This window comes from Papio anubis, chromosome 9 (genome assembly GCF_008728515.1).
Source record: "Papio anubis isolate 15944 chromosome 9, Panubis1.0, whole genome shotgun sequence".
NCBI classification, from domain to species: Eukaryota; Metazoa; Chordata; class Mammalia; order Primates; family Cercopithecidae; genus Papio; species Papio anubis.
In genome coordinates this window covers 31,089,924-31,110,965 of record NC_044984.1, presented here as the reverse complement: position 1 = coordinate 31,110,965, position 21,042 = coordinate 31,089,924, and the positions used below count along the sequence as shown (strand labels likewise).

Below are 21,042 nucleotides of genomic sequence, written 5' to 3'. Positions count from 1 at the left end.
AAGATGAGTCTCGCTCTTTTACCCAGGCAGATCACTGCAGCCTCCACCTCCCGGGTTCAAGCGATTCTCCTGCCTCAGCCTCCCAAGCAGCTGGGATTTCAGGCACGCACCACCATGCCCGGCCAATTTTTGTATTTTTAGTAGCGACGGGGTTTTGCCATATTGGCCAGACTGGTCTCAAACTCCTGACCTCAGGTGATCCACCTGCCTCAGCCTCCCAAAGTGTTGGGATTATAGGCATGAGCCACTGAGTCCAGCCTAACATTTCACATTTGTTAAGTATATAGTAGCTTTCCAAATGACCGCCTATGATAACCTCTAGTTTGAATGAACCCGTGCTCAGGCCTATCAGTGTCTGGATGAATAATCTTGAAGAATAAAGAAGCAAAATCATTTGAGTTTCCTAGTATAAAATGACAAAACACATTTGGGTTTGGGCCTTCTAAAATGTGATTAGTGGCCGGGCACAGTGGCTCACACCTGTAATCCCAGCACTTTGGGAGGCCGGGGCGGGTGGATCATGAGGTCAAGAGATCGAGACCATCCTGACCAACATGGTGAAACCCTGTCTCTACTAAAAATACAAAAAAAAAATTAGCTGGTCATGGTGGTGTGTGCCTGCAGTCCCAGCTACTTGGGAGGCTGAGGCAGGAGAACTGCTTGAATCCAGGAGGCAGAGATTGCAGTGAACCAAGATGGTGTCACTGCACTCCAGCAGCCTCGCGACAGGGCGAGACTCCCTCTCAAACAAACAAACAAAAAAATGAGACTAGCAGTGGGGGAATCACAACATGGGATTTTTTTTTTTTTTAATTAGAAAAGATGAGTATTTTTCTAAAACTCTTATTTTCCCTTAAACTATGAAAGTCAGTACTATATAATTCGTTTCTGCCAGAAGTGATGTTTGAGAGAATGATTCAAGGCTCATTATTACTATTTAAGCATAGCTTTTTAAAGCTAATATTGTTGGAGTCATTAAAATTAGTATTAAACAAATAATTTTTATCTTTGGTATTGAAATTATCCTTTATATCTCTTACATTTTAATACAAAATCGCAATTATGTAAAATATCTGATTGGCTTGAGGTTATTCTTACTTCCCAAACTTTTTAAAGTGCTGTAAGTTTAGTTTAAAAGAAGATTTGCTGTTCTGTACTGGTTAAGACAAGCACTGATTGCCCGGCACGGTGGCTCACGCCTGTAATCCCAGCACTTTGGGAGGCCGAGATGGGCGGATCACGAGGTCAGGAGATTGAGACCATTCTGGCTAACATGGTGACACCCTGTCTCTACTAGAAATACAATAAAAATTAGCCGGGCTTGGTGGCGGGCGCCTGTAGTCCCAGCTAGTCGGGAGGCTGAGGCAGGAGAATGGCGTGAACCCAGGAGGCAGAGGTTGGCAGTGAGCTGAGATCGCGCCATTGCACTCCAGCCTGGGTGACAGAGCGAGACTCTGTCTCAACAACAACAACAACAACAACAACAACAAAAAAGACAAGCACTGATAAAAATTATTTTTCCTACCTATTTTTAAAATGTGGTAAGTAAACATGGGAGAACTGGAGCTTCAACAAAAAGCCTAAGAAAATAGTGCATAGTTTCATTTGTAAAATTTTTTGATAAAGTCTCACTCTGTCCCCCAGGCAGGAGTGTAGTGGCACGATCTCGGCTCACTGCAACCTTCCCGTCCTGGGTTCAAGCAATTCTTCTGCTTTAGCCTCCCGAGTAGCTGGGATTACAGGTGCCCACCACCGCGTCTGGCTAATTTTTTTATGTTTTTAGTAGAGACGAGGTTTCACCATGTTGGCCAGGCTGGTCTCGAACTCCTGACTTCAAGTGATCTGCCCACCTCGGCCTCCCAAAGTGCTGGGATTACACACAAGCCACCGTGCCTGGCCTCATTTATAAATTGGAAAATAAGGCCGGGCGCGGTGCCTCACGCCTGTAATCCCAGCACTTTGGGAGGCCCAGGCGGGCATATCACGAGGTCAGGAGATAGAGACCATCCTGGCTAACATGGTGAAACCCCGTCTCTACTGAGAATGGCGTCAACCCAGGAGGCGGAGCTTGCAGTGAGCCGAGATTGCGCCAATGCACTCCAGCCTGAGGGTGACAGAGTGAGACTCTATCTCAAAAATAAAAAATAAAAAATAAATAAATAAATAAATTAAGAAAATCTTAGGCCTGGCGCAGTGGCTCTCGCCTGTAATCCCAGCACTTTGGGAGGCCGGGGCAGGCGAATCACCTGAGGTTGGGAGTTCAAGACCAGCCTGACCAACATGGAGAAACCCTGTCTCCACTAAAAATACAAATAATAATAATAATGATAATAATAATAATAATAATAATAATAATAAGCCGGGCGTCGTGACACATGCCTGTAATCTCAGCTACTCCGGAGGCTGAGGCAGGAGAATCGCTTGAACCCGGGAGGTGGAGGTTGTGGTGAGCCGAGACCATGCCATTGCACTCCAGCCTGGTTAACAATAGCAAAACTCCGTCTCAAAAACAGAAAAGAAAATCTTTAAAAAAGAAAACAGAAAATAATGTATGGCAAGATTCATGCTTGACCCTCCAAATGGAGTTTGACGGCCTGGGAAACAGCAGGTTACAGGTCAGACTTTCCCACGGACCTAACAGTTTCTTTCTGTAAATATGCATGACTTAGAGCTAATTTCTTTTTTTTAAGTGTTTTATTTCTTCTTTTCACTTTATTTTAATATGGAACGCTTCACTAATTTGTGTCATCCTCGTGTAGGGGTCATGCTAGTCTCTGTATCATTCCAATTTTACTGTATGTGCTGTGGAAGTCAGCACCAGAACTAATTTCTTTTTAGGGAATTAAACATATTATGCAATGTGATTTATGGCAAGTAACACAGAATGGTCACATTACACAAGAAAGATATGGGGTTGGTTTTTATCTTTTCTTTTCTTTTGAGCAGAATCTCACTTTGTCGCCCAGGCTGGAATGCAGTGGCGCGATCTCAGCTCACTACAACCTCTGCCTCCTGGGTTCAAGCAATTCTAGTGCCTCAGCCTCCTGAGTAGCTGGGATTACAGGCCTGTGCCACCACACCTGGCTAATTTGTATTTTTAGTAGAGACGGAGTTTCACCATGTTGCCCAGGCTGGTCTTGAACTCGAACCTCAAGTGATCAGCCTGCCTCAACTTCCCAAAGTGCTAGGATTACAGGCATGAGCCACCATGTCCGCCCAAGAAAGATATGTTTTTGAAGACCTTGTGTAATCCAATACTCTTTTTTTTTTGAGACAGAGTCTCAATCTGTCGCCCGGCCTGGAGTGCAGTGGCACAATCTGGGCTCACTGCAACCTCCACCTCCCAGGTTCAAGCGATTCTCCTGCTTCAGCCTCCCGAGTAGCTGGGACTACAGGCACATGCCACCACACCCGGCTAATTTTTTGTATTTTTTTTTTTTTTTAAGTAGAGACAGGGTTTCGCTGTGTTAGCCAGGATAGTCTCGAACTCTTGACCTTGGGATCTGCCCGCCTTGGCCTCTCAAAGTGTTGGGATTACAGGCGTGAGCCACTGCGCCTGGCCTCGGTACTCTTTTTGATAAAGGAGGACAAATATTTCTGCTTGACCAGCTGAAGTGTGTAACAATAGCTTAAATATGGGTTACAACTCTCTTTGCCTCACATCTTGACCTTACATCATTCGTGATGATTTAAACATTTTTTCACTCCTTTAGATAGATTTCTCATATAAAGTGAGTTATTATCTATAGTATTATATTTTTAATTTGCATAAAATGCTGCAATCCCATGGTGTATATTATGTGTAAATTAACCTGTAAAACACACGTTCTTGGCTTACAGGTTAAGATACTATTTCTTGGATATAAATATTTGATAAATTATAATCATTTAAGTCATAGAATGAATTCAGTTTCAGTTGTGATTGCTAAATATTTTCAAGAGTCCACTTGTTATTCAACATTTACCATTGATTTTACTTTACATAGGTAGATCACGTTGTAAACAGCAAGTTTAGGAAACTGTTACTAAGATAGAAAATTGGATACCTCTTCAGGAAGTTTCTTTTTTTTTTTCCCAAGTGGAAAACTACTTGATAGAAGGAAAGTGTTAAATACTAAACAACTTTATATATTTCAATATTATATCCAAGGCTATAAACCTTGGGCATTCCTTTCATATTATAATATCTATTATCTATAAACAGTTTTGATAATTTAGCTCTACAATGGAATCAGCCTGTACAAAGTATACATGAAAATGTTCTACTTTTTTTCTTTTTTTGGAGACAGGGTCCTCTTCTGCCACCCAAGCTGGAACACAGTGGCACAATCTCGGCTCACTGCTGCCTTGAACTCCTAGGCTCAAACGATCCCCCAACCGCAGCCTCCTGACTAGCTGGGACTACAGATGCAGCCCACTATGCCTAATTTTTGTATTTTTTTTAAAGGACAGGGTTTCACCAAGTTGCCTAGGCTGGTCTGGAAATCCTGGGCTCCAGTCATCTTCCCACTTTGGCCTCCCAATGTGCTGGGACTACAGAGGTGAGTCACTGTGCCCAACTGAAAAGTTCTACATTATTAAATGCGAGAAAATGCTCTTTTATTGAAAAATTCATTCACCTTAAAAGCTGTTTGAATATATGTATAAACTGAGGGAAGTACAAAATAATTTTTTTTTTAAGATAGAGTCTCACTCTGTCGCCCAAGTTGGAGTGCTTGGTTCACTGCAACCTCCGCCTCCCTGGTCCAAGTGATTCTCCTGCCTCAGCCTCCCAAGGAGCTGGGATTACAGTTGCCTGCCACCATGCCCAGCTAATTTGTGTCTTTTTAGAAGAGATGGGGTTTCACAATGTTGGCAAGGCTGGTCTCAAACTCCTGACCTCAGGTGATCCGCCCACCTTGGCCTCCCAAAGTACTGGGATTACAGGCATGAGCCACCACACCCAGCACTGAAAATCATTTTTCAAAATGAGAAACAGAACACCTGATGTGAAATAACTCAACATTCTTAGCACATCTTCTATTTCCCATTAAACACATATTCCTTTTCGTTTGAGGGAAAAGGAATCATGGTGGGTGATTTACATACTCTCACTTTGTTCCTCACAGTGTAACTGAAACAGATTTCTCCTCTGCAGTGCAGCCACCTGTGGTGGTAGGTAGGAGTCACTGGGCTCAGTTGTGTTCAGGATATGTGACCTTGAACAAGTCATTTTACCTTCCCAAACCTTGAATTCATCACATAAAAATGGGTGTAAGGCCAGGGGTGGTGGCTCATGCTTGTAACCCCAGTACTTTGGGAGGCTGAGGCGCGCAGATCACTGGAGGTCAGGAGTTCAAGAGCAGCCTGGCCAACATGGTGAAACCCTGTCTCTACTAAAAATACAAAAATCAGCTGGGTGTGGTGGCGCACACCTGAAATTCCAGCTACTTGGGTGGTTGAGGCAGGAGAATCGCTTGAACCCAGGAGGTGGAGGTTCCTGTGAGTCAAGGTCATGCCACTGCACTCCAGCCTGGGCAACAGAGGGAGACTCTGTCTCAAAACAAAAACAAAAACAAAAGCCAAAAAACTAAACCAAACAAAAACAACAAAAAAATGGGTGTAATAACTGGCTCACCCCTTACGGGAGGTTACATGCCTCTAAATCCCCAGCACTGGGAGGCTGAGGCTGGTGGATCAGCGAGGTCAGGAGATCGACCATCCTGGCTAACATGGTAAAACCCCGCCTTCTACTAAAAAATACAAAAAAATTAAATGGGCGTGGTGGGGACGCCTGCAGTCCCAGCTACTCAGGAGGCTGAGGCAGGAGAATGGTGTGAACTCGGGAGGTGGAACTTGCAGTGAGCCGAGATCGTGCCACTGCACTCCAGCCTGGGTGACAGAGGGAGACTCTGTCTCAAAAAAAAAAAAAAAAAAAAAAAAAAGAACTGAAACCTTGTCTGGTTTATACTAAGAATTTGAATGTTGGCTATGGGTTAACTTTTCTGCCAAGAAGGAGTAAAAAGGGCAATGAAATACTAACATTGACCCATTTAGCAGTGGGTTATGGGTGGGAAGAGAGTCAGTCATCATCCCAGCAACTTTGAAAAGGAGCCTTTTCAGATCTATATGCATTTAATCATTTCTTTATGCAGACCACGATGGGGAACAGTAGAATTGGGCTCTAGATCAGGCTGTATTCATGCGGGTAGAAACTGGAAACATTTGAGAAGCTGGAAATATTTGCAATTCATTAAATTGCTTTTCTTTGAAGTAAATCATCCCTGTGGCAGTAGTAAGCAACCTAAATTCATTAATCTCAGAACAGATGGAACTAGACTACATAATTGTTTAGTCAAACTGGTTCTCAAAAAACAAGCAAGGTGGAAAAAAAAAAAAGTTAAAAAAATCTCCTGCTAGCCTTTCAATTTCCTACTTAATGGAAACACTTAAAGCAGTAGTCTTCTGAGGCAGGAGGATTGCTTGAGCCCAGGGTTCAAGTCCAGTTTGGGCAACCTAGCCAGACCCAATCTGAAACAAACAAGCAAACGAAACAGTAGCCTGCTCCATGCTTTCTTCAAGCAAATTAGAGAGGTTGAGAGATTGCAGATCTTTGTCTTGAGGAATGGGAAGATACTAAAAGAGTATTGATAACAGTTCCCGAGCAGACACTCCAAGCCAGGAGTGTGCCTCACTGAATTCCCCCAATAACTACTGTCACTTGAACTTTACAAGTGAAGAAATGGAATCTTAGCCAGCACAAGAAATTTTCCAAAATTAAACAACTAGTGGGTATTAGAGGTGGGATTTCAACCCAAGCAACCTGATTCCAGAGCTCATTCACTCATTCGGGTATAATCAATATTCAGTGAACAGCTGTCATGTGCCCAGCACTGACCCAGGCCCTGGGTAAGGGCTGGGGGTGCTTGGTAGAGAATGGACTGTAGGTGAAGAGCCTATGTTCTTAACCGCGACACATGTAGAATCCCACTGAGACGAGTTTGAATATTTACATTCAGTTACTTACATAACTGAGATAAATCTATAATTATACTATCATTATTTCTTTTTTTTTTCCTTTTTTGGGACAGAGTCTCGCTCTGTCACCAGGCTGGAGTGCAGTGGCACCATCTTGGTTCACTGCAACCTCCGCCTCCCGGGTTCAAGTGATTATTCTGCCTCAGCCTCCTGAATAGCTGCGACTATAGGCACACGCCACCATGCCCCGCTAAGTAGAGACAGGGTTTCACCATGTTAGCCAGGATGGTCTCGATCTCTTGACCTCGTGATCCGCCCACCTCGGCCTCCGAAAGTGCTGGGATTACAGGCATGAGCCACCGCACCCGGCCGCGAAGAATCTTTCTTAAAGCCCTGTTGCTGAAGGTGGTGGGAACAATCGACTAAAAGACACCAATTGGAAACTGCTGGCTAGTAACCTATTTTATAATGTATTTTTCTTTTTATTTATTTATTTGTTTTTTGAGACAAGGTTTCGCTCTGTTACCGAGGCTGGAGCGCAGTGGTGCAATCACAGCTCGCTGCAGCCTTGACCTCACCAGCTCAAGCGATCCTCCCACCTCAGCTTCCTAAATAGCTGGGACTACAGGCATGTGCCATTACACCTGGCTGATTTTTAAAAAAATGTTTGTAGAGGTTGGGGTGGGGGGCGGTCTCCCTGTGTTGCCCAGACTGGTCTCGAAGTTCTGGGTTCAAGCCCTCCTCCCACCTCAGCCTCCCAAAGTGCTGGGATTACAGGCGTTAGCCACGACACCTGGCCAGTAATGTACCTTTCTGTGCTAACTCAACGTTCCACTGATAAAACTGGCTGCACAATCGGCTCTGAGACCATGTGACACTTGGGCTTCAGCTGCCACTGTGCTTCCACACTTGTGGCACCCCAGCTCCCCTGGCTCTGACCCCGACCACGTGTAGCCTGCTACTGACATCTACTCCTCAGACACACATGGAAAGTGTTTGGGCCTGCCCCTGCTCAAAAGAAGCCTTCCGCTGGTAGAAGGGCAACAGCTGTGATAAGGAGACAACACTGAGCAGACAATGAAAACCACAACCAGACTACTAAAGTCTGGCACCATCAGAGGCCAGGTGGCTGAAGATTCCAGGATGGAGGCGAGGTCCTGATGGAATGCTGAGATGCTATGTGGAGGTTCACCAGGATGGAGGGCAATTCATGACTGATTCGGAAAGCTTTCCTTTGGAATCGGAATTGTCAGCAAACTCTCCAGTTAGTGTTCAGGGACTGTGCAAACCTGCTTTTACAATTTTTCAAGTAATCTCACATAAAGTTCACTGTCACAGCAAATATTTTCTTTTGAATGCTGACTACAATGTTTTCCTCTACCTTTCAAATTTAGTTTTTACCAAGGCTACTGCGTGGACAGAGAACAGAAACACAGAAACACTGTTACACAGCTGTTTTGTCTGTCTGTCTATCTATCTATCGACAGGGTCTTGCTCTGTCACCCAGACTGGAGTGCAGTGATGTGATTTTACTCACTGTAACTGCAAATCCATGAACTCAAGCAATCCTCCTGCCTCAGCCTCCCAAAAGTGCTGAGATTACAGGCGTGAGGCACTGCACCCAGCCTTTGTATCTAATCCTTTGTATTCTTCCTATCTTCCTGTTTGTTGGCCTGAGATACATATCTTTTTAATTTTTTAATTTTTTTTTTTTTTAGATGGACTCTCTCTTTGTCATCTAGGTTGGAGTGCAGTGGCACCATCTTAGCTCACTGCAACCTCCACCTCCCGGGTTCAAGTGATTCTCTTGTCTCAGCCTCCTGAGTAGCTGGGATTGCAGGCATGTGCCACCACGTCTGGCTAATTTTTGTATTTTTAGTAGAGACGGGGTTTCACCATGTTGCCCAGGCTGGTCTCAGACTCCTGACCTCAGGTAATCCCTCTGCCTTAGCCTTCCGAAGTGCTGGGATTACAGGTGTGAATCATCACGCCTGGCCTATTTAAACATTTTATTTTACTGTGGTTTTTGTTTTGTTTTGTTTTTTAGCGACAGGATCTTACTCACCAGGCAGGTGTGCAGTGGTGTGATCATAGCTCGCTGCAGCCTTGAACTCCCAGGCTCAAGCGATTGATCCTCCTACCTCAGCCTCCTGAGTAGCGGGGATTTTATTTTTTTAAATTGACAAATAATAATTGTACATATTCATGGAGTATAGAGTGATGTTTTAATACATATAATGTATAGGAATCAAAGCAAGTCAATTAGTATATTGGTGTCCCTTGGATTCTATAGGAAAATAAATATATTTTAAAGACAAAAGAAAATGAAAAGTAGGACAAACATCATAACAATTCCAGCTTTTATTTTTTGGAAAGGAATGAAACAGTGGACTAATCCAAGTATTTACACAGACAAAGGGGCTGAACGCAGCCTGTAGACTACCAGCTGGCAGCCAGCAAAATAAACCCCAGCTCTCTTGTATTCCCATTGGGAACACAGGGACTACAGGTGTCCAATGTGTGTCTATGTAACCCACACTTGAAATAAAATATAGCAAAACATAAAGATGCCTAGGCAGTTCAGGTGTTGGAAAGTGGAGCTGGGGTCTATGGATCTGACATGCAGCTGGGTGGGAAGGGAAAGGACATCTGAATTTACCTGACAGTCGGGCAGTCTTGCCTCCCGGCTAGTTGTGAGCACTGTGGCGGTACGGAGGCAGCAGGCTGCTGACAATCTACAAGAAACTGATAAATTAGACATGTATACAAAGAGATGACAGAGCAAGGTGTTAGTAACAGTGACTAAAGCAGCTGCCTGAGAGATTTAGTGAGGAATGTGCATTCACACAGAAACATCCTGATTCAGCTTTTTTTTTTTTTTTCTTGAATGATGCCAATAGAAAAGACAGGGTTTTTTTTTGTTTTTTCTTAAATACAGTACTAAAAAATTAGTGACACAGCATTAGTAGCGAGATTTCTCAAGTACATTAGGACATATGTGGTCATTTATCTTTGGTATTTTGTTATATCTAAAAATAAAGGGTCTATTAATATAATGAAAGATCTTCCAGTTCTAAACTTGAATGTGGTGGTGGTGAATTGTTTAGCACTTAGATCTGTTACTCCAAAATGGAACGTATTCAGATAACTGACTTTACTGTCAGGACACATGGACATATAGTCAGTCCCATAGGTAACTTGAGAAAAGTGTGCAATATAATCTTTTCTATAATTAGTAGAATCTTAATTGAACGAGGAAATCATCTTTACAGTTTTCTGAAAATTGATTTCATATATTGAAAGTAGAATCGTTGGCAGAAATCTTAGAATGTCTATTACATAGTAAATTGTTAGTGACTTGGACTAGAGCACTAACCTGAATAAGAACTCCACTTTATTTTGTTTTTATCATTTTAAAGTCACACAATATAACACACTAGGTTAACAAAGTGCTAGCTAGTAAAAATCAAGCTTTAGCTGGGTTAATCATCTACTCCAAGAAAGCAGTGCCTGGTGTTCTAAAAAAAATCAAAGAGCAGTCTGTTTACTGGTACTAGGTGACTATATTAGAATCATGCAAGAAGCTGGTTAGAAATGCATATACATCATATTTCTTTTGCAAACAAGATTAGAATTAAACTTAAAAATTCTTAAATAATTGAAGCATTTCCTCTTGCCCACTGCTTAGACTATGCATTTGCTTAGCAAATCCCTTTCCTTATATGTGTTTGTTTGTTTATTTGAGACAGAGTTTTGCTCTTGTTGCCCAGGCTGGAGTGCAATGGCTTAATCTTAGCTCACTGCAACCTCCGCCTCCTGGGTTCAGGCGATTCTCCTGCCTCAGCCTCCACAGGAGCAGGGATTACAGGCATGTGCCACCACGCCTGGCTAATTTTATATTTTTAGTAGAGATGGGGTTTCACCATATTGGTCAGGCTGGTCTCGAACTCCTGACCTCAGGTAATCCACCTGCCTCGGCCTCCCAAAGTGCCGGGATTACAGGCGCGAGCCCCTGCGCCCAGCCTCCTTATATGTTATGTAAATAATATTTAATCCACATTATCACAAATTCTGGATTTACAGCCTTAACGAGGCTCTACTGATTTTTACATTTAAAGTCTTCTGTTTAAATATCACCTGTTTTAAAGCTAATATATTCTATTATAAAAAAGCCTGCCTATATAGTTATATAATTCCAGAATTTAAAATTCAAAAAAACTGCTGATGCTTTTCCAGAAATACGCTAAAACTGTTTGTGATGCAAAGCAGAATACAATATAAGGCAGGCTTGATTTTTGTTCACTCAAGAAAACATTACTGAAGGGACCCTTTTATATGGTGGGCTTTGTTGCCATCTTACTAATTAGCACATCTTAACAGGAACAAGGAGATCTGATTTTTGTTTAGTAGCTGGTGTTCAGATGATCATATGCAGTAAAAGTCTTTCAAATGTAACAAATCTGTTTTCTCAGATTGAGAAAATTCCTTTTTTAACTCTATTATCCCATTTTGCAGCATTGATTAGCTCCAGATTCCCTTTTGTAGAAACTCAGAGTCTTAAGGAATGCATTCTTTTGTCTTTTTAAAAATCTTTGCTCCTTTTGTCTTTTCCAACAGCTTTCCTGCCTATCTGAGTGGTAATTTAGGAATGTCTTAGACTAATTTGACAACTATTTTGATAAGGCCACCACAGGCAGTTTTTAAGTTAACCAGGTGTGCGCTGCCCTCTGATGGTGTATTTGGGTAAATGCAAGGGATGTAAAAACCACTCTGGATTCCTCATGTCTTACATTGCTAGGGAAGTATAATGAAACTCTTCTAAAGCAGAGTAGTGGCCTCTGTGGAATAGCGATCCTTAGAATTAGAGTAACTAGAGTATTCAAATGGCTTACATCTTTTAAAAATATCTCATATTTGACTATTTTTGCCAATACAGTCACAGATTATTATTCATTCAAAATATAATTTATGATAAAATTCAGAAAGCAGGTGATCAGAACCACAGTGTACTCCCTTAATGAAATGCTAGAGAGGTGGTAGACATTCTTCATATTTGTAGTGAATATTACTTTTTCCTTCGTTAGAAGTAACATCATCTCTGGCTAATATTTATTTTTTATTTTATTTTAGTTTTGAGACAAGAGTTTCGCTCTTGTTGCCCAGGCTGGAGTGCAATAGTGCAATCTCGGCTCACTGCAATCTCCACCTCCTGGGTTCATGCAATTCTCCTGCCTCAGCCTCCCGAGTAGCTGGGATTACAAGCATGCACCACCATGCCCAGCTAATTTTTCGTGTTTTTAGTAGAGATGGGGTCTCACCACGTTAGCCAGGCTGGTCTCTAACTCCTGACCTCAGGTGATCCACCCGCCTTGGCCTCCCAGAGTGCTGGGATTACAGCTGTGAGCCACTGCACTCGGCCTATTTATTTAGTTTTTGAGACAGGATGTCATGCTGTTGCCTAGGTGGCTATCATAGCTCACTTCAGCATCCAATACCTGGGCTCAAGTGATCCTCCTGCCTCAGCCTCTTGAGTGGCTGGGACTACAGGCACACACCACCACACCCTGCTAATTTTTAAAATTTTTGTAGAGATAGGGTCACGCTATTTTACCTAGGCTGATCTTGAACTCCTGGCCTCAAGCAGTCTTCCTGCCTCGGCCTCCCAAAATGTGGGGATTGCAGGTGTGAGCCACTGCTCCTAGCCAAGCTAATTATTATGATTTTGCATTTATTATTTATAAGCACTTAGCTACATGTTATCCTTAAAGAATAAAAAACAAATTTCATAGATAAAATGGTGATAGATTTAAAAAATTAAACTAAAATGTAGCTACATTGCTCTGACTCAATTGTCTTCTAAATCCCTGTTCTCAGGTCTACAGCCCTCCATTGTGTCAATTGTAGCCTGGCTGAGTCACGGATGTGTCTTAGCACGTACTTTGTAAAATGAAGGAGGTAGGTTGGGAGGCTGAGGAAGCCCCTTGTAGCTCTGAGATGCTGCTGGCTCTGAGTGATCTCCCCTGCTCCATCTAGGATCTATTCTGCTAGGCTCATTCTTGAAGGAACTAGGCCACTCTTGAAGGAACTTGTTGCTTTGGGAGGCATAAAAGATGACAGCTATGTGCATTAAGGAGCAGCAGGCATTGTAGAACCCACAAAGCCATTGGTGTTTGGCCACCAGGGTTTGTCTAAACCATTCAACAGTCAAGTTACTAAACTTCTATTTTTGTGTCAGAAACTGTGTTAGGCAGCAGGGGGAAAAAGGTGAACAGAGAAAATGTGGTCTCTGCTTCATGGAGGAAGATAAGCATATTTAATAAGCAACTACAATGAAGTGTCATGATGGTGATGGTGATGATGATGGTGATGGTGATGATGACAGCATCTAGTACTTATTTATTGCTTACGATGTGTCAGGCACTGTATAGGCACTTAATATACATTCTCTTCTATAACCCTGTTTTATTAATCTCACTTTACGTATAAGGAAAGGGGAACTTAGGTTAAGTAACTTGACAAACTCTACTAGGAGGTAGAGGTACAATTTGAATCCAGGACTGTATGGTCCAAGGGCCGAGTTGAACTTGCAGAGTTATCACTGTATTGCCTCCTATGATAGGGAAAGTGTAGGGTGTTACAGGACCTCATAGCGGAAGTTAATTAAATTAAATTAGACTGAATCTAACTAACCATACACAACTAAATCTAATTAACATAACTAAATCTAAGAGATAAGGGAGTACTTCCTGGAGGTTGTGATATCTAGGCTGGCATCTAACAAAATGAGTTAGTCAAGTAACTTCTTTGTAACTACAAACTTTCTATGGTCTTTAGTAACAGTAATAAGACATTTTTTCATAAAATTAAAGTGTTTATTTGAAATGATCAGAATGGAATTAGAAAATGCTGTACATTTATATAAGGCCACAGGCTTGAGAAATGTCATAGCATACTTAAGAGATTATGTATTTTTTTAGAGACAAGCTCTTGCTGTGTCGCCCAGGCTGTAGTGCAATGAGTTCAAGCAATCCTCCTGCCTCAATCTCGTGAGTAGATGGGACTACAAGTGTGTACCACCGTGCCCAGCTCAAGAGATTACTAATGCCTCAAGGGCAGGGATGAATATGGAATACTATAGCTCAAAGCATCTATAGGTCTGTCTTGATATGCACAAGAAAAGTACCCTTGTATGACATTCCTCCATAAACAAGGGCCTCATGTAGAAGGAAGATAGAAAAGAAAGGGAGAAACAAGAGAGGAAACTATTTTCTGAATCAACGTGATGTAATCTTTCCTATAGACTTTACAGTTGTTATCTGTTTTAAGACAGGGTCTTGCTATGTTGCCCAGCCTGGTCTTGAACTCCTGGGTTCATGTGATGCTCTCACTTCAGCCTCTAAAACAGCTGGGTCGACAGGCTCGCACTATTCCTACATTGAGGAAAATAAGTGTTTTTGATAATATGGGAGTATATCATAGTCTCACATATATATATATATATTTTTATTTAACTTCTTTTTATAATCTCTCCTGCCAGAAACAAACACAGAATTTGCCATCACAGTAGGTGCTCTACAAGCCTCCACTGATTAATCCAAGATCACTATGTGTATTAACTTGCCCAAGGTCACACAGTTAGGAAGTGGCAGAACAAGGATTTAAATTTAGCGTCTTTAATGCTAAGGCTGCTTTTCTGTTCACTCCTCTGGATGCTTCTCAAGTTGACACCAGCTACTTCTAGAAAATATCAGGGTCATAGAGTCAAAGAAACAGAAGGAACTTCGCCAGAGATTTGAGATACTGATTTTAAGGCAACCAACGCTCTCAAAAACACAAAGCAAAATGAAGGGTAGACGAATGAAGATAATATTCAGTTTTTAAAAAGAGGTGGCTGAAGATATTACATTTCATTGGCAGGGAGAGAAAGTTTTGCTGTGTGGTTTTCTCTCGGGCTTCTATTATTTATAAAATTTTCAATGTAATTTAGAAAACTAACCAATTTTCTTTTGTTTTCTTTGAGACAGAGTTTCGCTCTTGTCGCCCAGGCTGGAGTGTAATGGCATAATCTCGGCTCTCTGCAACCTCCGCCTCCCGGGTTCAAGTGATTCTCCTGCCTCAGCCTCTCGAGTAGCTGGGATTACAGGCACACACCGCCATGCCTGGCTAATTTTTATAATTTTAGTAGAGACGGGGTATCGCCATGTTGGCCAGGCTGGTCTTGAACTCCTGACCTCAGGTGATCCACCTGCCTCGACCTCCCCAAGTGTTGGGATTACAGGCGTGAGCCACTGCGCCCAGCCAAACTACCAAATTTTCTAAAAGTCAATGCTTTAGGGAGTCCAGGAGCCCACTGGTGGCTGTTTGGGATGGGAAGGAGCAGCTCATGTAGGAGACAGGGAACACTTTCATGTTTTGGCTTCACACCTGGCCCAGATGGCAGTAGTGGGCACTGGTGAGCACCATGTGGGTGAAAGCCCATCTGTGGAGACCAAACCAAGCCAGGATGAGTAGTGAGGCTGCAGAGGTGGCTTCTTTGGGGCCTAAGTGCTCTGGGGCAGGCACAGCAGCAGTTATTTGTGGCAAACAGTCTCCTGTAGCATTGCTTGAGCCCACCTCCTCGTTTTCCTGACTTGAGAACTAATGCATCCCTACTTTTTCATGAGATCGTACTTTCTACACCACATCTCTTTCCCTCATGACCACAAACACTTCCGGGTGCTCCACATATTCCCATGAAAACTATCTCTGTCCTCTGAGTTTTCCTCAGGCCAAGTATCCAAGTTCTTTTCTTTTCTTTCTTTTTTTTTTTTTTTTTTTGGAGTGGAGTCTCGCTCTGTTGCCCAGGCTGGAGTGAAGTGACGCGATCTTGGCTCATTGCAAACTCCGCTTCCCAGGTTCAAGTGATTCTTGTGTTTCAGCCTCCAGAGTAGCTGGGATTACAGGCATGTGCTGCCATGCCTGGCTAATTTTTGTATGTTTAGTAGAGATGGGGTTTCACCATGTTGGCCAGGCTGGTCTCAAACTCCTGGCCTCAAATGATCTACCCGCCTCGGCCTCTGAAAGTGCTGGGATTATAGGTGTGAGCCATCAGGCCCAACCCCATTTCTTCCTTTTAAGATGTGATGTCAATTTCCCTCAATCTTCTTTTGCTCTCTGACCTTGTTCCAGTTTGTGCACATCCTTCTAAAAATGCGGTGATAAGAAAGGAAATCCTGTGTGGTAAGATATGCCTGGTGAAAAGTACAGTGGCACTGTTTTGTCTCATCTGAGACATCCCAGTTCTATTAAAACAGCAGAAACCTCATGGCATTTTTGGACAGCCATATCACACTGCTATTTCCATTGAGCTGGCTTTGTTTACAGATAGTGCTATCAAGTCATTCTTCCTCCATCTTATAATGCTTGGAATTCTAGCACAATATTTCGTATCCATTTAAACTTTATGTTTAAAATACATGTGAAATATTTCACCTCTTCCTATCTGATGAATATTTTGGATCCTATTCCGTCATTTAGCATTTTTTTCTCTCTCAAATCAGAAAATGTGAGAATCATGACCTTGATAACTTTATGTAAGATTAGCAATTAATAATAAGGTCACGCTATGTGAAGATCATATTTCATAAATATAAGTCAATGAATTTGGACCCTTTGCATATATCATTCACTTAGTTATGAGTCTACACAATTATATTATCCTCTAGAATTGATTTCTCATTTGTCTCAAGAATATTTTTTAAAAAATGTCTGGTTAGTTGCTTGCCCAAGTTCAGACACATTATTTTACCATTTCCCTGGTCTTATGAGATAGAGAATGTGGGTAGTCCAGTTCAAGTCATTCTTGACGAACTCACACTGGCTTTTAACAATCCCCATTCTATGGAGAGCATTTGTAACTCATCCATTTCCAGAAATTTGCCCAGGATGAGGCTCAAGTTTGTTGGTCTACAGTTTAGAGAAACTTTTCTTTTCCACTGTGTAAAAAACTGTATTTCTACATTTCTTCTTCTGACATATATAGGTACTAATCCTCTTACTTAAAAATATTCTATTTCTCCTCAGGCACCTCTTCCTCTATCTTTCGTAAGTTCATGATTTTTCAGTCTCTTTCCTTCAACAAGAAAAGTGAGAAAAAAAGGGATGTGTGCTTTCTTCTTTTCCTTTCCTGTTTTGAAAATGGGCAATTCATATACTTATATTGTTTTTTTGTTTTTTGTTTTTTTTTTTTGAGACGGAGTCTCACTCTGTCACCCAGGCTGAAGTGCAGTGTCGTGATCTCGGCTCACTGTAACCTCCGCCTCCTGGGTTCAAGCAATTCTCCCGCATCAGCCTCCCGAGTAGTTGGGATTACAGGCATGCGCTACTACACCTGGCTACTTTTTTATATTTTTTTGGTAGAGATGGGGTTTCACCATATTGGCCAGACTGGTCTCAAACTCCTGACCTTGTGATCCACCCACCTCGGCCTCCCTAAGTGCTGGGATTACAGGGGTGAGCCACTACACCCGGCCTTATATTCTTAAAAATAGGCAGGAGAAATGGAAGTTGATGATACAAGGAACACGCATGCCTCTTGATGAGACTCTTAGTTATTATCTTTGCTAACTTGGTGTGCTCTTTCCAAGACTGTTTATAAAAAAGGTTTAATACATTTATTTGAACAACTGCTATCATAGAACATTGCTGCTACTATCTATTTGAAAGTAAATACATTCAAATAGATACCACTGCTATGGTTTGAATATCCCCTCCAAAATTCATGTTGACGCTTAATCTCCAATGTGGCAGTATTGAGAGGTGGAACTTTTTAAGAGGTGATTGGATCATATGGGTCTGCCCTCATGAATAGATAAATCCATTCGTGAATTAATGGATTAATGGGTTAATGGACTGATGGATTATGATGGGAGTGGAATTGGTGGCTTTATAAGAGGATGACAGACCTGACTTAGCACGTCCAGCCCCCTTGCCGTGTGATGCCCTGCACCACTTTGGGACTCTGCAGAGTCCCCACCAGCAAGAAGGCTCTTGCCGTGACCTTGGACTTCTCAGCCTCCATAATTGCAAATTACAAATTCCTTTTCTTTATAAATCACCCAGTTTCAAGTATTCTGTTATAAGCAACAGAAAATGGACTAAGACAACCACTTTAGACCAAAAATCTTATAAACTTGGAGAAAACAGTCAATATTCATTAAAGACCTTTCAATAAGAACAGATGATTAACAGTAGAAAAGCAAGAACATTTAATTTTGAAAGCGTTAACTAGGAAATTGACAGAGCGTTATAGATTGTCCTAAAATTAACACTCCATAGTTATGATCAAAGCACAGAGACATCCTCTTTTAGTCCTTATGGGAAGGAAAAGATACCTCTCTTCCTTCTTTTTCCAAATCTGGCCATGTTCTCCCAAACTATTCATTAATTGAAATTTTAGGCAATGACAAAAAAGGGAGAGCAGGCAGAAGAAATGTAGAAGAAAGAAGAATGGATGAGAAATAATGGTAATATGTAATGCTTATAAAAAGTGCTATATATATATATTTGCAGACAATTTGCATGCAAAAGCTCTTGAATCCTTGTAAAAACTCTGAGATATATTTTATTTTTGTTTAGAAATGAGAAACTAAGTTTATGCAAGGTCACTTTCTGTATTACCTTTTTTTTTTTGAGATGGAGTCTCACTCTGTTGCCAGGTTGGAGTGCAGTGGTGCAATCTCGGCTCACTGCAACCTCCACGTCCTGGGTTCAAGCGATTCTCCTGCCTCAGCCTCGTGAGTAGCTGGGACTATAGGTGCACAGCACCATGCCCAGTTAATTTTTGTATTTTTAGTAGAGACAGGGTTTTGCCATGTTGGCCAGGATGGTCTACAACTCTTGACTTCAGGTGTGAGCCAATGCACCTGGCCTCTGTATGACTTTTATAATGAACAAAAGCTTTTTAGTGCCTAGAAAACTCAATTGAGGCCAGGAGCAGTGGTTCATGCCTGTAATCCCAGCACTTTGGGAAACTGAGGCTGGCAGATAGCTTCAGTTCAGGAGTTCAAGACCAGCCTGGCCAACATGGTGAAACCTCATCTCTACTAAAATAACAAAAATTCTGGCCATGGTGGTGCTTGCTTGTAATCCCAGCTACTCGGGAGGCTGAGGCAGGAGAATGGCGTGAACCCAGGAGGTGGAGGCTGCAGTGAGCCGAGATTGCACCACCGCACTCCAGCCTGAGCGACAGAGCGAGACTCTGTCTCAAAACAAAAAACAAAAAACAAAAACAAACAAACAAAATTCAACTGAGATTGGTAGCCATAATCCCCATTTTACAGACTAGAACACTGAGGATCAGAAGGGTTATGTGATTTTCTTAGGTCCCATGGAGAGAGTGGCAGAGTGAGAACTTGTGCCCAGGTTTCTGGCTGTCCATACACGCCCTTTCAGTGGAGTGGCCCATGATGTTATAGACTGAATTGTGTTCCCCTAAATTCATATACTGAAGCCTTAACTCTCAGAACCTTAGAATGCAACTGTATTTGAACACAGGACCTTTACAAGAGGTGCTTAAAGTGACACTGTTAGAGCTGGCCCTAATCCAATCTGATTGGTGTCCTTGTAAAGGAGAGAGGATTAATACATACAGAGAGACACCAGGGATGCAGTGCACAGACGAAAGACCACGTGAGGACAGTGAGAAGTGGCCTTCTGCAATCCAAGGAGGGAGACCTCAGGAGAAAACAGACCTGCAGACACCTCAATTTTGAACTTCGGGCCTCCAGAACTGTGAGAAAATAAACTTCTGTTGTTTAAGGCATCCAGTCTGTGGTCATGTGATGGAAGCCCCTGCATACTAACACAGTCTTTGATTCTTGCTGCAAAGTAGAAGCAGTTAGTGCTCCTTTTTACTCTGCCGAGAGTACTTCTTCGGTCTAAATAAACCAAGAACAGCCCAAATTCTCTCAAATTATTCAAAACTAAGCAATCCAAGAGTTGAATTAAAAAGTTTTAATTCAAGGAAACTCAAAGTGAAAAAGATGTATACAAAAGGCAGGAAGCACAAATTACGAAGGATAATCTGGGGCCGGGCGTGGTGGCTCACGCCTGTAATCCCAGCACTTTAGGAGGCCAAGGCAGGTGGACCACCTGAGGTCAGGAGTTCGAGACCAGCCTGGCTGACATGGTGAAACCCCATTTCTACTAAAAATACAAAAAATTAGCCGGGCGTGGTGGCATGCGCCTGTAATCCCAGCTACTCGGGAGGCTGAGGCAGGAGAATTGCTTGAACCCGGGAGGTGGAGGTTGCAGTGAGCCGAGATGGCGCCATCACACTCCAGCTTGGGCAACAAGAGCGAAACTCCGTCTCAAAAAAAAAAAAAGAAGGAGAATCTGCATTCGAATTTAGCCGATTCCTTCTTAGCAAAAGCACTGTAGACAGAAGTGTGAAAGTGGTCAAAACAGTGGTACTGGGGAAAACTAAACTGACGGGAGCGGAATGTGAAGAGTTGTGTTAGCAGAAAACATAAATGTCCATATACTGTGCACTGATGTGGAGATAGAAAAGTTGCACAGTTATAAAAGTCTCCCACACCCAGGAATTCTGAAAATAGCACAAAGGTGCTCTCCATAATCAGTTACTAACACGCTTACATGCACTGGGGTCTTAAGTGAGGGTACACCACAATAATTTCCTTGCATTTGCCAATGATACTTCTGCAGCCATTTCCTATGGCCTCTCAGCTTTCTTCTTTTATTTTTTGAGATGGAGTCTCACTCTGTCACCCAGGCTAGCCTGCAGTAGTGTGCTCTCGGCTCACTGCAACCTCTGCCTCCCGGGTTCAGGCAATCCTCCCACCTCAGCCTCCCCAGTGCCACTACGCCCAGCTTATTATTTTTAACTTTTTGTAGAGACAGGGTTTTGCCATGTTGCCAAGGCTGCTCTTGAACTCCTGCGCTCAAACGATTCGCTTACCTTAGTTTCCCAAAGCGCTAGGATTACAGGCATGAGCCACCGCACCTAGCCCTCTTTATTCTCTATTCTCTCTCCTCTGTGCTCCTCAGCTCTTCTCCATTTCAGCATGAAATTTAGAGTCCATCAGA

The 21,042-nt window shown here is 42.4% G+C and overlaps 1 protein-coding gene and 1 non-coding gene across 6 annotated transcripts in view; both read right to left on the bottom strand.

Moving 5' to 3' along the window:
* BICD1 (BICD cargo adaptor 1) overlaps positions 1–21,042 on the bottom strand; it is a 271,113-nt gene that overhangs the window by 6,556 nt on the left and 243,515 nt on the right. For 3 of the 5 annotated variants that reach the window (XR_004176036.1, XM_003906183.5, XM_003906184.5), the window contains one exon: positions 9,617–9,692. The exons of 1 other annotated variant lie outside the window; for it this stretch is intronic. Coding sequence is in view for 3 of the 4 variants with exons in the window: in XM_003906183.5 (XP_003906232.1) it covers positions 9,617–9,692 (76 nt within the window). In the remaining variant the exon portion in view is untranslated. Of the gene's footprint in view, positions 1–9,616; positions 9,703–21,042 lie in introns of all 5 variants that reach the window. One more of the 5 variants, XM_031650415.1, reaches the window with a different exon arrangement.
* Positions 2,717–2,818, bottom strand: LOC116269004. The gene has a single exon (XR_004176330.1). It is a non-coding gene; the product is annotated as a U6 spliceosomal RNA (small nuclear RNA).